Source organism: Chrysochloris asiatica, unplaced genomic scaffold (assembly GCF_000296735.1).
Source record: "Chrysochloris asiatica unplaced genomic scaffold, ChrAsi1.0 scaffold00106, whole genome shotgun sequence".
Taxonomy (NCBI): Eukaryota; Metazoa; Chordata; class Mammalia; order Afrosoricida; family Chrysochloridae; genus Chrysochloris; species Chrysochloris asiatica.
The window spans coordinates 7,857,193-7,875,726 of NW_006408624.1; the positions used below are offsets into that span (position 1 = coordinate 7,857,193).

The 18,534-nt window shown below is 38.4% G+C and overlaps 1 protein-coding gene across 1 annotated transcript in view; it reads left to right on the top strand.

Moving 5' to 3' along the window:
- The window catches only part of LOC102830374 (microtubule-actin cross-linking factor 1-like), a 474,365-nt gene that overhangs the window by 288,415 nt on the left and 167,416 nt on the right, over positions 1–18,534 (top strand). The window contains exons 30-35 of the mRNA XM_006867570.1: positions 677–760; positions 3,890–3,997; positions 4,191–4,289; positions 6,338–6,490; positions 6,776–6,864; positions 10,452–10,587. Of these exons, the coding sequence (XP_006867632.1) occupies positions 677–760; positions 3,890–3,997; positions 4,191–4,289; positions 6,338–6,490; positions 6,776–6,864; positions 10,452–10,587 (669 nt within the window). The remainder of the gene's footprint in view (positions 1–676; positions 761–3,889; positions 3,998–4,190; positions 4,290–6,337; positions 6,491–6,775; positions 6,865–10,451; positions 10,588–18,534) is intronic.

The following is an 18,534-nucleotide window of genomic DNA, read 5'->3' on the forward strand; positions in this document are numbered from 1 at the left end:
GTTCAAATCCATCAGCCACTCTTCGGAAACCCTATATGGGTTTCCTGAGTCGGAAACAACTTGCTGGCACTTAACAACAATAACAAACTATAAAGTTATTCACCCTGTTCTATATGCATACCTATCCTTTTCTTCTTATAAAAGTGAGATTACAAAATATTTGTCCTTTTGTAGTTGACTTGCCTTTTTCCTTTGTTTAGCATATGATTAAGAGTATTCCTTCTGAAGTTGGATTGCTCGGATTCCTTGGATTCCTATCCTGACTCAGACACTTAACTAGCTGTGAAACCTTGAGCATATTATGTAACCTTTCAGTATTCTACTTGTTCATTAGTAAAATGAATAGCCATCGTATGTGCCTACTTCATAAGGTTATTGTTGTTAGTATTAAATTTGTTGGTACATGTAAAATTCTTAGAACTGTGGTTCTCAAAGTATGGACCTCAGATTATCAGCATCACTGGGAATTTATTAGAAATTCAAGTTTGGTCTGACCTCAAGCCTACTGAATCAGAAATTCTTGAGGTGGGATGGGGCCCAGCAATGTCTTAATAAACCTTTCCAGTGATTCTGATTCTAAGGTTTAAGAAGCACTATCACAAAGTATAATAAATGCTCAGAATGTTAGCTGTTTTCATGATGAGAATGATGACGTTATTATATTTTTTATTCCTAGGATCTGTTTGCAGAAATTGAGAGGAATCAGACCAAATTGGACCAGTGTCAAAAATTTTCCCAGCAATACTCTTCCATTGTAAAGGTAACTACCACATCCCAAAAGGAACAGCAGCATAAGAAAATCTACATTGTACTTCTGCTTCTGGACAAATAAGCTGAGCCCTTCTGCTAGAGACTAGCCGTGTCTTCAATTAATACAGATGTGTACTTCCTGTAGCCCCACAGCTGGGGATGCTAAGTGTGGTACCAGATAGCTGCTGTCATGTAAGGAGTCTCCATTTGGATGACATATAGGCTTCTTAAGTTTGCCATTTCAAAAACAGAAGTTTTGATTTAGATCGCTGCAATTCCTCTATGCTTATCTTTTCCTGCTTCTTCTCCTATCCATACAGACTCTTCTCCCATACACAGGTAGTCCCTGACTCATGATAGGGTTCTGTACTGACAACTCTATACTGAGTCAGCTCTGACACAAATACCTCTTTGGGTTTTTTCCCCCTTATTATTGTTGCCTTTTATTATGAGTATAATATATAAATCTCATTTTTAAACATCTATGAGTAAACATCTGAGAATAACATCAGTAAATTACACACTGCAACATTGTTGTTAGTACATATTTACTAAGAAGATACTCAAAAAAAGAAACAACTGATAATATTCGTGGGTGTATGCAGTTCATAGTAACTCAGATATGCTGTAAATGTGGGGCTTCCTATTGCTGTTGTTGAGTTGATACCATTGAGTTGGTACCGACTCATAGCAACCTTATGCACAACAGAACGAAACCCTTGCCTGGTCCTGGGCCAACCTCACAATTGTTGCCACGCTTGAGCCCATTGATGCTGCCAACTTTGCCAGTCTATCTCGCTGGGGGTCTTCCTCTTTTTCTCTGACCCTCCAGCTTACCTACAGTGTCCTTTTAAAACATAACTGTCATTTTAAACATACTGTTACTGAGTCTCAAACAACAACAAAAAGCAACAAAACTCTTGTCAAGTATGTAACATTACATTGCTTATAATATTCTAATTTTAGAGATATTAATGTGTGGAGGAAATGTGTATCTTAAAATAGATGAAATACAGTAGATCATGTCACTTAAAACTGTCCAATAGTTTTATTTTATAATAAAATTCGAATCCTCATATAGTTTTTAAAGCCATGTGTGACCTATCTCTCCCTGGGTCTCTGGCAGCATCTTTAAATAAAAATGACCTGAGATAATTACATTTATATGCATATTATGTGCCTTTCCTACTAGAATGTAAGTTTCAAGAGAGCAAGGTTTTATGTGCCCTGATCCCTATGTGTATAGCGTGTATAGCACCCAAAGTAGTGGCACAGAATAGATGCTGGAAAATATATATATATATTTTTTTTTCATATTTTATTGTGAATTATATGATATTTTACTTGAGAGAACTTTAGTTTTGCATTCATTCCACCGTATATCGTTTCATGGTTCCGATCCCCTCCATGCATCATCAACTGACCAAAGGGTATACCCTATAAACCCGCCCCCTACACTCCCCACCCCCGTTCTGGAAAATATTTTTTGAATGAATGCATTTCTTTAGTTAATAGTAGAAGACTTGGAGGGTCAGCAAACCTGAGTTCAGACTCCATCTTCGATATTTTTCTGGCTTGAGACTTTGATCAAGTTACTTAATTTCTCCGAGTTTCTGTTGATTTATTTATAACATGAAAACAATGACCATCTCACCAGGTGGTTGTAAAGATTAAATGAGATGATATATAAATAGGACAATGTCTCAGGCTTAAAATGCATTCAATAAATGGTAGTGATTGCTTTTATTATAGTAATAATACTTATTACTAGTACATTTTTGTATGTGTGGGATGCTTAAGGAACTCATTCTATATTTTCCTTCTGCCTAGAGTTTTCTAGTGTGGCACTGTAGGATATGCACTGGACCTTAAGGTCTGTTTGAACTGCAAGATCAGCAGTTCAAATCCACCAGCCACTCCTCGGACACACTATACAAGATTGCTATGATTTGGAACCAACTGGAGCGCACTTAAGAACAACAGCAACAACAATGGTTTTCTTAGTAGACAACAGAAGCAGGACACTGTAGGCAAAAACCAACATAATCAAAGGCACCAAAAAACAAACCAACTGCCATCTAGTTGAGTCCAACTCATAGCAACCCTGTATTGGGTTTCTGTAGCTATACATCTTTACGGGAGCAGAAAGCCTCATCATTCAAAGGCATACAATGTTGAAGAAATGGCAAGCATTCTGACATAACTGGAGAATAGATTATACATGAGAAGTAGTGACTGAGGAAAATGAGAGGAGACCTCGAGGTCAATTTACAGAAGACTTTGTTTAGCTGTTTTGGCTTTATTTTTTACTCTTGTTCCTCAAATTGATTCTTGAGCCATAGTAACAGAACCACCTGGGAGCTTGTCAGAATTGTAGAACCTCATCATGTATGTAGTAGTTTGGTGAGCTCTGCTCTTGGTAACTGAAGGAATTAAGCTGGGAGCATGATCGTCTTTAGGAAAGTTATTCTGATAGCAGGCTAATGAATTGGAGGCTAGATTAGAAACTGTGAGAATAAACAACAGGTTACTACAATCATCCATGTGAGGGATGAAGAAGACCTGGACTAGGATTGGAGAGGAAGCAGCAGAATAGCATGGTGAAATGAGAAGAGTATTGGTTTAGAGATTAGGAAACTGACTTTCTAATCTTGACTCTACTACTCACCCACTGAATTAATTAGGGAACTTCACTTCCCCTCTTTAAATTTCCCCATTTATGAAATGAGAGGTTGGTAAGCAAACTACAAACACAAGGATCAGGAAACTGTAACCCACAGGCTAAAACCCAGCCTTTCACATTTATTGTATGTCCCATGAAAAATGGTTAAAAAGAAATGTGAAGAAAAAGATTTAATGCCACATTAAAATTATACAAAGCTGATATTTGTGTATCTATAAGTAAAGTTTTATTGTAATAGAGCTCATTCATTTATGCATTGACTGCAGTTGTTTTTACACCGTAATGACAAAGCTGAGTAGTTGTGACTGAGGTGTTTTCTATCTGGACCGTCTGCTAACAGCTAGTGTCAATTATGAGTGAAACCACTTTTAGCAATATAATGTTAGGATTCTATTAAATGAGGTGTGTGAGTTATAAAGCCCTATGTAACTATAATAAACAATTCTTCTCTTCCAGGACTATGAATTGCAGCTTATGACATATAAGGCCTTTGTGGAGTCACAGCAGAAATCCCCTGGCAAGCGCCGTCGTGTTCTTTCCTCCTCAGATGCCATCACACAAGAGGTAAAACGAGGGGAAAGGAAATGGGCCCTGTTGTCCCTGAAGGAAAGGCTCACTTGTCTGGGCCTTGCAGTGTGACTTGTGGTTCACCTTTCTGTTCCAACGTGTGACTCCATGAGAATGTCCCCTTATTTTTAACTATTTAAATTTGCTTTTCTGGCAGATAATTTATCTAAATTATTTTTTTGAACAACAGTTCATGGATTTGAGGACTCGCTATACAGCACTGGTGACCTTAACAACTCAGCACGTGAAATACATCAGTGACGCACTCCGACGTCTGGAGGAGGAGGAGGTAAGGACAACTGGGCCCTAAATCACCTTGAAAATCTAATAAAAACAAAAACCAAGAATAAGAAAGCTTATGCCTGGTCTATACATATTTTTTTAATGTACATATATTTAACATCCCATCTCTAAATAAGGAGCTCTGGTAGCATAGTAGTTACAAATCGGGCTGCGAACCACAAGGTCAGCAGTTCGAAACTACCAGCTGTTCTGTGGAAGAAAGATGAGGCTTTCTGCTCATGTAAAGATTTACAGCCTCGAAAACCCTGTACAGGGTCGCTATGAGTCGGCACCAACTCCATGGCACACCACCACCTCCAAATATGTTGTTGTTTATTGTTATTAGGTGTTATCAAGTTGGTTCCAACTCATAGCTACCCTTTGTAGGGTTTCCAAGCTGTAAATCTTCACAGGAGTAGGAAGCCTCATCTTTCTCTCCCATGGAACAGCTGATGTGCTTAAACCATTGACCTTGTGCTTCAGCATTGATTGCTTATCCTACAGCACCATGAGTGTACCATCTTTTTTATAGAAATATTATAAGTACAGAAATAAAAAGATGTGAACAAAGTTTTTCAAAAAAGTGCACTCTAAACTTGTCAGATTATATCAGAATTCCTCAGAATGGAATGCTGTGAACCTGTTAAAAAGAATAAAATAGGTCTAAGTCAACTAACATGGAAAGATGTTTCTAATATATTAATTCAAGTTAGAATATCATGTGTACCTAGGCTTTTAGTAAAAACAAAACTGTGTGGCTACCACACAAAGACACAATGAGAGCATAGAAACAATTTTAGAAGTGTATACACCTAATTTCTAGGGACAAATATTAGTCATCTCAGATTTGTTTGAACTTACAGTGCACTTGTAATCTTTTTTTTAATTTAAAAAAATCTGTGTTACTATAACTAACAACTAAACATGTGGAGTTATTCACACACTCTTATAGAAGAACTACTGTTGAAACATTAGCCATGCTGCCTTTTGCCTATATAAATCAGCAAAAAGCTTCCTATGTCAGTGCCTACATCACTTAATTTCTGTAGGTTTCCATCTGTTCACCCAAAAATCTAAGAAGTATGGAAATATGATGCTATATATAAAGGGCTTTTTTGTTTCTTTATTACAATGATTGCAATCCCCTCCATGTACCAGTAGTTACCAATATTTACCTCTCTTCACTATTGCATTCCTCCTTATGTCTCCCGCTAAATATGAAAGGCTTTTTAAAAAAATCAGTAAATAATTATGAAGTACCTATTCTATGTAAGGGCGTTCTGGTGTGGTGCTATGGGTTAATGCGCCAGACTGCAACACCGTTTGAACTGCAAGATTGGTGGTTCAAACTCACCAGCTACTCCTTGGAAGCCCTATACAGGGTCACTATGGGTCGGAACTGACTCAACAGCACTTCACAACAACAACAATATTCTTTGTAAGGAGTCCTGATGTGGTACTGCAGGATAATGCACTAGACTGCAAGGTGAGTTTGAACTGCAAGGCTGGTAGTTCAAACTTACCAGCTGCTCCTCAGAAACCCTATACAAGGTCACTCTGAGTTGGAACTGACTCAGTGGCACTTAACAACAGCAAACTTTATGTAAGGATGGAGCCCTGGTGACACAGTGGTTAAGCATTCAGCTGTTACCTGACAAATTGGTGATTCGAGCCCACCAGCTGTGCCACAGGAGAAAGATGTGTCCATCTGTTTTCATAAAGATTAAAGTGTTGTAAACTCTGTAAGGCTGTTTTATGCCCTATAGGATTGCTATGCTTCAGAATCAACTCAGCAGCATTGTTTTTTTTTTTAATCATATGTAACACACTGAAAGTTTTTAGAAAAAAGCTAACCTAAATGAACATTGTTATTATTGTCATACACTTAGGCATCTATGAGCAATGCTGGAGGCCAGATAAATCATATTTAATTTGGTATTGTTTTAACTACCATCTGATTAGGTAACTTTGGTGAGTACATTTTAGGAAATCAGCAGTCATTCCAGTCTAATAAAACATTGATCTGGGATGTTGGTTTTCTATTTCTTATTCTAGAAAGTGGTAGAAGAGGAAAAACAGGAACATGTAGAGAAGGTGAAAGAACTTTTGGGCTGGGTGTCTACCCTGGCAAGGAATACAGAAGGAAAGACTACCTCTTCCCAGACCAAAAAATCAACAGACATTGAAAAGGCTATTTTGGAACAACAGGTGAGTAGACAGTTTACCTCTCCACCTGATTAGAATAATAGTGGGATAATACAAATCACCTATGGGCCATTGTAAGTAATTGTCACCTCAGTAAATGTTGACTTCTAGGACTTAAAGAATCTTAAGTCATCTTGTTTTGTTTGTACTTCTACATTAATTGGCTATAGTTGGCTAGTAATAATAATCCAAACTAAATGGAATTTCTTCCTAGGATTTTTAAAAGTTATTGCTAAGGATTTTTTAATTCTTTGGGCACTAAAGTTGTTTTTTTCTTTTTCTGCACAGATTCTAGCAGAGGAGTTGACAACCAAGAAGGAACAAGTCTCTGATGCCATCAAAACTTCACAGATCTTCTTGGCCAAGCATGGTCATAAGTGAGTATCAAATGAGATATTATGGCACATCTTGGGGGCACTACTCTAACTGACTAAAACTTAGGGTCATATGGGGAGACATGCAAGAGTTAAAGGCAACAGAAGTACATACTGTTCTATATATAATCCTGCAAGCGTGATCTAAAGGTAGAAACTTGAATAGACACTCAGGCTGATTGGATATGGGAGGGAGAGTGAGAACTTACCCACAAATATATAAAGATTGGATAGAGGATATTTGCACATGGGTATTTACCTTTGCTACAAACATATCCATATATGTGGTAGAATATACAGGGACAAAGTTACAAAAACTTCTTAGACATTTCCAAATACCTTGAGGGAATGAGTCAATGGATCTGGGGACTCAGGACCATAGTCTCAGAGGATACCCTGGTCAACTGGCATAACACAGTCCACAAAGAAAAAGTTCTGCATCATACTTTTGTAAGTATCAATTGGGATCTGAAAAGCAACTAAGATGCAACTATTGGTCTCTTCCTGTCTGAAGAGAAAAATGTGTAATGAAAATTGAAGACACTTAGGAACAGTTAGTCCAGTGGACTAATAAATTACAAAGTCTCCACAACCCTGAGATCCGAATAACTAGGTAGTGCCCAGCTACCACTACCAACTCTTTGAAAAGGATCACATAGGAAGATCATGAATAAAGTAGAAGAAAATGAGGACAAAAAGACTAGGCTTCCTTTTGAGATAGAAAGTGATGGAACCTTGAGACTGTGCCCCCTGGTCACCTGCCACGCTTGGAACTGAACTTAACCTTCATGCCTCCATTTTCAGCCAAGTAATGAATAGGTTTATAGGGGAAACAACACTAGTGAGATATGCACTTCATAGCATCGTTAACCATTTGAAGTCAAAAGGTCAGTATTTACCCATGGATAGACTCAATGGCACTTCACAACAGTAACAAGAATTCAGAATTGTGGGGAAAGGAAGAGAAAAAGAAATCAGAAACACAAGGAAGAAGTGGGATAAGTTATGTTGCATTGAGAGGATTGCAATTATTGAGATATGAACAAAAGTATATGGTTTGTTGACTGTAAAACAGATGTTCTCTGTAAACCTTCACTCAATTCATGATAAAAAGTGTTTTAAAAACTCATAATGAGAATTCAGGTGGAAGAATTCAGAGTGTCTAGAGCCAGATCATACAGAGCCTTGTACTTGATGTTGAAGAGTGTTCATTTTACCTTGTTGGCTATAAGGAGGGACTTTAAACATGATCAGATTTTATTTATAAAGGATAAAACAGTTTTGTAGACTGTGGGTTGGAATGAGACAGGAATAGAGACAGAGACAAGAGGCTATTCAATAATGTATGCAAGGATGACAAGGAATGGAAAGGAGGAGACAAAGATTAAAGAAATGTTAAGGATGAAGACTGCTAGGGTGTGGAGACACAGAAAATCATCAGATATAACTCCCAGGTTTTTTTTCTAGCTTAGACCATTGGTATATGGTGATACTACTAACTGAGATAGCAGAATTGGCTTGAGGGAGAAGAAGGTGCTTTTTGTTTTAGACATTGTGAACCTGAAGAATCTGTAAGACATCAGAGTGGAAATACCTACTATATATTATTGTCGTTGTTGCTAAGTACCATAGAGTCAATTCCAACCAATAGCAACCCTGTTTAGGGTTTCTGAAGAACTGCTGGTGAGCTTGAATTGCTGACCTTGCAGTTTAAACAGACTTTGCAGTCCAGCACATTGACCCACAGCGCCACACCAGTAGTCCATCATATGTATTAGGAAGTGCTTAATACATTAATTTATGCCTTACAGAGTTTCACTAAAGATGGAATAATGGACAACTGTAAATGTGAGTTTAGAGTTAATGGAAGAAGTCTCAATTTTGTGAGATTTGAGTCATCAGCATATATTAGAAACCATAAGAAAGAATTTGCTTAAAAGGGCTTTTTAGAACTTCTTGACCTATAAAGGAAACCTCAGAGAAGTAAAAGGAAAACTATGAGTGATACCTCATAACCCAAGAGAAGACAATAGTGATCAGGAGTAAAGATACGTTAGGACAGAGAACTATCTATTGCTACTGGAATGTTTTTGTTGATTTTTGTGAAGCATTGAGGAATGATGCCAGACTTAGAATGATGAGGAGCACATGAGAGGTAAGGAATATGAAGAGAAAATGAAATCAGACTACTCTTTCACAAAACTTGGCCATAAGGAAAGTAGTGAGATAATATAGTAAATAATTAGAGTGGGACATTTGATCAAAACACATAAGCTTTCTTTAAAAGTAGGATTTTAACTAAATATAAGGGACCATGTGGGAGAAAGAGATGGAGGTCCTAGAGAATGTGGGGGAGAGGATGAAATTCATCAATAAGTAGAAAATGCAACCTTAAACAACAGGTGAGAAAGCTTTTGTTCTGAAGTTATGAGGGAAGAGAGATGAGGAAAACTGTGGATAGAGGTAAATTTGCTAGGCATGACTTCCGAAATTGAGAAAATTAATAGTAAATAACCTGTATTTTCTGTTTGAAGTAGAGGGCTTGTTTGCTGACAGAGTAGTGGGAAAGGGAGAGAGGACTTGGCTAGGAGCCTCAGAGAGGATTATCAGGAAGCATTGAGGTTGGGCTCTCTCTCTGTATGGTTTTAGGGTTCTTCCCTTCATCCCACTGAAAGTTTAGCAGCTTGGGTTTGGTTGATTGCACTGGAGAGTGCAAGGATAATAGTAAGGGATTGATTGACAAGATGGCTTGTGGGATCTGGGCTCTAAAGAGATTAAATTAATGATAATAGAGAAGGCTGAAAGCTAAAGAGAAAATGGAGGCCTTAAGATTTGGGAAATGTCAGTGAAGTTGGTGGATAGTTGTAATGTGAATCAACATAGTTAATTCTTTAAAACCTATTTTAGAGGGAAAGAAGCAAGTCACAGAATTGACCAGATTCATGGTGGTGATTACTTACATCAAAAAGGAACAGAAATGGCATTGGTGGCATAATGGGTTTTAATTTTATCTGTAATGTTTTATTTGTTTTAAAAAGACATGAAGCAAATATGACAAAATTTTAAAGTTTGTTTAAGCTACAAATGTAGGTAATTGATAAATAAAATACTGTATTTTAAAATACTGTATTTTAAAAAAGAGAATAGATACAGAAGGAGTAAACACAGATAAAACCGGGAGAGGGGATATAATCTGAGTTCTAGTGGGTAATAGTGGATTCCAGAATGTTAAGATTTCGGAAGTGGAATAATTTCAGTTGATGACAGAGTTTAAGTGAGCCACACCTTGAGTGGGACTGAAGTGTGCAGTGGAGGTCACCTGGATTGAGAAGATTGCAGAAACCCAAGCATAGGGATTAGGTGACTGATGACACAAGCATTGAAAGCACCAAGGATCTTGACTGAATTTGAGATTAAGAGGAAAACTCTGAACCAGATTTCCAAGTCTTCACTGAATATGGATGATCCATGGGTAACAATCACACGAAGCGTGTATCACCCAAGGTGGAAAATTTAAATATTTTGAAGCAATAGTAGAGATTTTGGAGAATGACTTTTCTTTAAAAGAGTTTCTATAATTCATCTCCCAGGCTCTCGGAGAAAGAGAAGGAACAGATATCTGAGCAATTGAGTGCCCTGAATAAGGCTTATCATGACATTTGTGATGGTTCATCAAACCAGCTTCAGCAGCTTCAGAGCCAGTTGGCCCAACAGACAGAACAAAAGGTACTTTTAGTTTTATCTCCAAATGTTGCGAGAGGGTATCTTTTAAATGGTATGGAAACAGCTTTGCCAATTGAGAGTCATAATCATTAGCTTCCCATGACCAATGTGACTTAATTTTTAACCTCACATTTAGCAGCATTTGTCTTGTGTTTCTCTACTGGGGTTCCATGATGTATTGGTCAGTCAAAAACACTAGAAGTCACTTTTTAAATCTGGTCCACCTTTTTGGTTGTCTGCCATTTTGTGGCCGACTGTAGTCAAGGAGACCATTAATTGTTACGTATGTATTATGTCTAATCACAGAACAGTATGATTACTCCTTTATGGAATTGTCACTCAAAAGTTGATAGCCAAGAGTTTTGGTTATTGGTTAGAAAGAGCCATGAACTTACATTACTTTTGCATTTGAGTAAATAAACGTGAAATGTTCTGTTCTAAAGCAAACTCGTGGATTAGTTTACTGACTGAAACGCTGGTTCCCCTCACTCATAGTCATCCATCATATAAGCATCTTTACCAGTTTCCATTCCATGTTCATTTCCTGGACCATATGAAAGTGGAAGTTCCTGCTCATTGTCCTAATTCTTCCTGGATACTTGTGTGTGTATGTAGACTTACATTTTATATACATGTGTCTCTGGGATATATATGTTTGTTTGCCTGCTTATTTCCTATGTTGTGAAGCAATGGCCAACTTGTTTGGGACAGGCAAAATTTAAGCTCTTGTGGTTATCAGATTTGGCTCAGGTGATACTCAAAGTGATATTCGGACAAAATATGCCTTGACACTCTAGTCCTTGGATATGAAATTTGTGCAGGAGGAGCTGGAGTTGTAAAGACCACAAGATAGAACCAGCTATGCTTTGTTAGTATATTTTCAAAAAGAATGTGCTGGTTTAGCATTCTCTTTGTAAGGTAGCCCACTTCGAATAGCTTGTTGCTTCACCATATAAGGGAGTAGTAAAAAGTTTTAACAACTGCTTGCTGAGAACATACAGTTCTCATTATGAAAGGTTAAAAAAAGGAGGAAGAAAAAAAAAGACAAGCTGCTGAGCACCACTACATTGAGCATGATGTGTCCCTGTACCGTTGTGTGTTTCATGTGAAGTATTGTTCTGATTAACTGACATCCTTGCTTACAAGTTTCACTAACCCTTTGGAGTTTAAGCACAAATGCACAAAGGGAAAAAGAGGACGACCTGTTTGGGGTTCTTTTTTGCAAAACAAAAACAGTCGCATGCTGGACGCTAACACCAAGCTTACACTGTGTGTGTGATACGGCTGAGCTGCTCCATAAGGCTCTGTCTCTTATCTGCCCAAGGCACGCCCGCAACTCTGGTAAGTAGATGCCTTTGATGTTTTCTCTCCTCCTCTCCCTTGTGTCTTTTTGTGCCTGTTAGGTCAGAATGTCCATGTTTGGTAGGACTGAAGTGGATTTCTCTGGATGACTTCCCAGCTCAGTGCTCCTGCCCATCCTCCCAGTTACTTGGGTTTTGGGAGGAACATGATAGGGTTTTCTCTTGGCTAAATTCCATGCCTTTCAGTGCCAGCATTTCTGAGACTCCATAAATCTCACTGAAGAAATTAGAAGCTTTTGAAAGAATCTTTTCCTCTTATCATATTTTCTGCTTATGAATAGTCTTTATGTGAATTTTATAAAAGATGTATATCTCAAAGTTATATGCCTGGGCACTTTTACCTTCAATTTCTATAAAATAGACATATAGTGGAATTCCTTAATTTACAGTTTACTGTATACAAATTCTGGACCAGACAATAAAGTGGGGCATAACAAATATCATTTTACATAATGTGGTGAATTTTGCCAATTATTCCATTTATAGATCACGTATGGTGAGATGGCAATATGAATCAAGCCTACTGTTTCCTCATTTGCTCTCCATTGTACAGCTTTCATAATGTGCAACTAATCAAGCTTGAAATGGGTACATGATTTTAAGGAGTTCCTTACTATTTATCTATCAAATCTTTATAGAACTTTAGTTACTATTCCTAGGCACTAAATGTGCAAAGTGCCTGCTGTTACAAAGCTTACATTCTTATTTAGCTAGAAATTAAATGCATTGCTTTTTTTTTCTTTTTTAATTTCCAACATTGTATTTTGACAAATAAGATTTGCCAAGTTTATTGCCATCATTTTAATATAAAAAAGGTGATGGGGAAATACTCTTAGAATAAGGGAAGTCCTTTTGTATTGAATAAATTCAACTTTCTGAAAAACATACTATGTTGTCAGAAACTTCCCTGTTTCCTGGAGGGCTGGTGAAAATGTCTGCTCTTATTTCTAGATACTTAGTTGGTCTTGTACGTCTCCTTTAGTACTGGCTGTTTCTTGTTTCTTGTTCTTTTCTGTCCTTGATGTCTCTAGCAACATTTCTTGGATATATATGGCTGTGAATTCCTTGTGTCTTAATGCCACAAGGCCCAGCTATACAGTCTTTCTCCCTTGACCCTGGTTCTCACATTGCTTTCTTTATACCTCCACTCTGCAATTCATAAAACACACACCATCAGTTATATGAAGTATATAAACATTTCTCACAGGGTTCTCTTCTGTTTCTTAATGTTACATGGTCAGTAACGTGGATTACAAGGTCTTGTTAGGTGCTGTTCAGTTGGCACCATATGTACAACAGAAAGAAATACTGCCCCGTCCTGTACCATCCTCACATTGTTGCTATGTTTGAGTCCATATTGTAGCCACTAGGTCAGTTCTGCTCATTGAGGGTCTTCCTCTTTTTTGTTTTGCCTCTTGAAATGTATTAGTTAGGAAGTAGGGAAGTGACTTGCTTAAACAAGATCTTTCATGTGTAAATTAATGAGATAAGTAAGGATCAGAAAGTTACATTGACCAAAGAGAAGATGAAAGTAATGATTGTGAACAAGAACTAGGAATTGAAGTATTTAATACAGCTATGAAATGTTCTAAGTCATGAAACACTTGAATGATTTAATTTGTGAATACTAACACTCTCTGGTAAACGGCTTCAAAATGGTAATTCTTTCAGAGCTGAGCATAGACTTTGTAAGGATAATTTTGACAATGCACAAGGTTTATTTACCATATTAACTGAGTGGTAGGACCTAACTCCTGTGTAAGATATGAGTCTATTATACTTGTCCTTTATACCCAGCTCCTTCTGGATCTGACTTGGGAGGCAGTATAATAGTATACAGTTTAGTTGTGTGACCTTGATCAAGATACCCAGCCTCTTTGTACCTCATATTCTCATATACAAACAAAATATTAAAATAATTCTTTCATAAGCTTGTAGTAAGGGTTAAATATCAGTGCTCAAGAAATGTTGTTAAGTGCTGTTGAGTTGGTTACAACTCATAGTGACGCTTTATTGAGTTTCCAAGGAGCGCCTCATGAGTTTGAGCCGCCAACCTTGTAGTTAGTAGTCCCGTGCTTATCCTACAGCACCACACAAGGGTAGTAAATGATAAATAAGTAGCAGCTGTAGCCATAGTTGTTGTACTACCCATCCTGTTGTTATTAAGTGTTGTTGAGTTAGTTCTGACTCACAGTGACCCTATATAAGGTTTCCAAGGAGCAGCTGGTAGATTTGAACGGCCGACCTTGTGGTTTGCTATCAAGTGCAAAAGAAAAGTTTCTAGTACAGTTGTTCCAAGATCAAGGGGCTCCAGCATGTTCTCTTCCTTGGTTTACTACTGCTAATTCCTAGAACTAATTTAACCCAGAGCCATTGCTTTGGAAGCTAGCATTGCCCACCAAGAGTTTGATTGTCCTCGTGCTAAGCAGCTGCTTGAGTCGTATGCATAGGCCTATTTTACTGGGATGCATTAGTGTTCTGTAGTTACTGGGCAGCTTACATCTCTCTTCTAATCCTACGGAGCAGTCCTGATGCATTCATCAACAGGAAAGTGCTACTTCAAGAGTCTACTGCATGAGTTGCAACTGAGAAGTTGTTATGTGGGGTTGAAATCTCCCTTTGTGGGAACTGGTATGTGTCTATAAGAACTTCTGTGTTGATTTAGTCTTAGAAATAGTCATCCTTTCATTTTTCACTGCTTGCCACTTTGTAGAGCTTATTCTTCAGATTTGTGTAATGCTACCATCCCTCAAGTAATCTGCAAGATTCTGGTCATGCTAAACATTCTACAGTTTAGAAAAAATTCTTTTAGCACTAACACTGCCAGACTTTAGATAGAATGTTTCCTACATGTTGGAACTTACTTTAGGCTGGGTTTTTCTGGTGGTCAGAATTTAATATATGATAGTTCTTTGAATTACTCCTTTTAAGAATTGTGTTTCTCTATTGGTTCTGATTCTATTTTTCTTTTTCTCATTTTCTTCTTAGGGTTGCAGAGCAGTTGCTGGGGTGATTGACCTAGGCACAGTGGAGATATTTCCCATCTTCAGAGCTATGCAAAAGGGCCTCATTGACCAAGACACAGGCCTTGTACTCCTGGAATCCCAGGTTATCATGTCTGGCCTCATTGCCCCTGAGACCAGTGAAATACTCACTTTGGATGAGGGCCTAGCCCGAAACCTCATTAATCCCCAGATGTACCAACAGCTCCAGGAGCTACAGGATGCTCTGTCCTTAGTCGACAGACTCACTGAGGGCAAAGGCCCTTTGTCTGTGATAAGAGCAATTGAAAACAGAACAATCAGTGAGAGAGTTGGACTGAAAATTTTAGAAGCTCATCTGGCAACTGGAGGTTTCAGTCTCTCCTCCAGTGAGAACTGTATTAACCTAGAGGAAGCTTTTCATCAAAACCTCATCACTTCAGAGCTTCATTCAGTGTTGGAATCTTACTTGAGGTCAACAAAGAATTTGATAGACCCCAACACAGCTGAGAAAATTGGTTTGCTGGACTTGATGCAAAGATGTATTGTCCACCAAGAGTCAGGGTTGAAATTGCTGCCTGTCAAGCAATTGGCAGGGGGTATGGTGAGCTTGAAATCAAGCCAGAAGGTTAGTATTTTCCGTGCAGTTCAGGAAGGGCTGATAGATAGGCAGGTCACTGTCCGGCTGCTGGAAGCTCAACTTTTTGCTGGTGGCATAGTGGATCCAAGAACAGGACACAGATTTACAGTGGAAGAAGCTGTAAGACACAATTTGATTGACCAAGATATGGCCTGTGCTATTCTCATAAGGCAGCTTCAGACAGGAGGCATCATAGACACTGCCACTGGGAACAGGCTGACAATGAATGAAGCAGTGAGCAATGATCTAGTAGCAGCCAAGATCGCCCTTGTGATTCTGGAGTCCCTTTGGTCATTCATGGGGTTGCTGTGGCCTGAATCTGGAGAGATTCTCCCAATTACGGATGCACTAGAACAAGGTATTGTGTCTAGTGAACTGGCTCATAAGATCCTTAGTGGCCGACAGCATATTAAGGCTCTATTTCTGCCAGCAACCACAGAGATTTGGTCCTGGGAGAAAGCAATAGAGAATGGAATCTTAGACAAAGATCTTGTCAATAACCTAAAGTCAGTTTGCATACCTGATGTAATGCCCCACATGCAATTAGCAGACTCTTCAGATAGAAGCAAAGTAAGCATTAATCTTGGAGCAGCAGCTCTACAATGCAGCAAAGACCAAACTGAGGCTATAGCACAACACAGGGAGAATCTATTGTTTCAACTGATGACTCACAGCTATATTAATGTGCAGGATGGACAGAGGTTGCTCCTGTTAGACAAAGAACTGATAGAGACACTAACACCAGAAGGTGAATCTCAAACAAGTCCTCTAGAAATATTTGGAATTGGGCATCAAACACTTGAAACCTCTGGGGAATTACAAGAATCAGATAATGTGCAAATCACAGAAGTTCTTTGTGATGGACTGACTTTGAGACCACATGAGTTACAGTTTCCTTCTCAGAACAAAGAATATCATGATCAGAAAAATTACACTGAAGCAAAACCCAAAAAGACCATTGTAGAAACAGAACGTTTCTATATAGAGAAGCCTGGAGAGGGCCTGTTGGCAGGAGACCAGCAAGTGAGAAATCCAAATGCTAATACCCAGGGGATCATTAATAATCAGAAAGACCAAAAAGAAGTTTCTGCTAGAACAATTGTTAGCAGTTGTCTCCTTACAATACCTCCTGAGAAAGTAGAGGATTTGCACTTAGTATTTGACAGAGGTCCTTTTTCTGTTGAGACACCCAAAGAAGAATGGCAGGATCTCAGAAATACTTCTTTTACCTGCCAGAAAGAACAAACAAACAAACTTGAGACTGAACATATTCCAGGTGAAACTGGAAGAAGTCTCATAAAACCCCAAGGCAAAAAGTCACAGGTTCAGGTAGCGAGAACTCTAGATTTAGAATCTGAATTAAAATCTGGAAATGACATGAGTGTTCATTCTCTAGACAAAGAGAAAGTTGTAAATAAAATGCCTTTGGGTGGAGATGACCATAAACAAAGTCAAGAAGGAGAAAACAGAGCAGGTGGCAGTGTGATGATGTTAGAAAAGAAAGATGAGAAAGATAATGATAGTGAAACTTGCCTCTCATGCAATCATCCTATAGAATTGCTTGAAGAAACGACCTTAAATATATTATCTGCACAATTACTAGATGGCGGTATCTTTCATGAACAAACTGGTCAGAAGCTCTTACTAAATGAAGCAATAGCCAAAGGCATCGTGCCCAGCCATACTGCCGTGAAACTTATGGAGAAGTTTAAAATGTTCCGGGGCTTCTTTGACTCTCAGACCCATGAATCTTTGACAACTGAAGAAGTCATTGATGAGGGTCTGATGGATGAGAAATTGTTACATAATGTCCTCTTGTCAGACAAAGCTATAAGTGGTGTCTTAGATCCCCGTACCCACACACTGTGCTCTGTGAAGGATGCAGTTGCAGTTGGACTTCTTGACAAGCAAACAGCCACTAGTATTTTAGAGGGGCAGGTGGTGACTGGTGGAATTGTTGATGTGAAACGAGGCAAAAAAGTTTCTGTAACTTTAGCCGCAAATCTTGGGTTGGTAGATAGTGCAGACCAGACAGAGCTTATAAATCTAGAGAAAGCCTCCAAAGGCAGAGATGCTGAAAAGACAATTAGGGAGAGATTAATCAGTTTACAGATGGAGACAACTGGAATTATGGACCCTGATACCAAAGCCCCTTTAACAGTTACACATGCCATTGAGAGAGGCCTTCTGGAGAGAGAGGAGGCCATTCAATTGTTGGCTAAGCAAGTAATAGATGGAGGTATCATTCACCACATATCTGGGATGAGACTTTCTGTTGATAATGCCTGTAAACATGACTTGATTGATGAGGATTTGTCCAGGCAACTAAAAAAAGTTGAGAACTTAAACCTCCATCAGTTTTTTCATCCGGGAACAAAGGAAACGATTTCCCTTTCTGAAGCCATAAAGTTAGATCTTATTACCCTAGACATGAAAAGGGAAATCCAAGAAATTCAGACCTTGACTGGCAGCTTTGTGGATCTCATTTCTGGCCAGAGTTTGACTGTAGCAGAAGCTAAAAAAGAAGGACTGTTTACTAGTAAAGAAAAGATGCATGGGATTGTAGATCCTGAGAGTTATAGAATTGTTCCATATTCAGAATTAGTAAAGAAATGTAAGATTGATATTGAATCCGGTCAGAGATATCTTGAAGTAATTCCCTTCTCAGACATTAAAGATGGAGTGCATGGCAAAGCACTTACATTGTCTGAAGCAACTCAGCTTGGAAAAGTAGACTTTGCACCTACACTAAAGGTTCTGGAAGCCCAAGCAAATAGTGGTGGAATCATAGATACTGCTACAGGAAAAAGACTGACATTGGCATCAGCTTTGGAACAGAAACTGGTGGATGAAAGCATGGTTAGGATTATTGCATCTCATCAGGTGTCAAATGGAGGAATTGTTGACATATTTAATGATCAGAGGGTGAGTTTAAAGGAAGCTACTGAGAAAAGGTTGATCAGCCCTG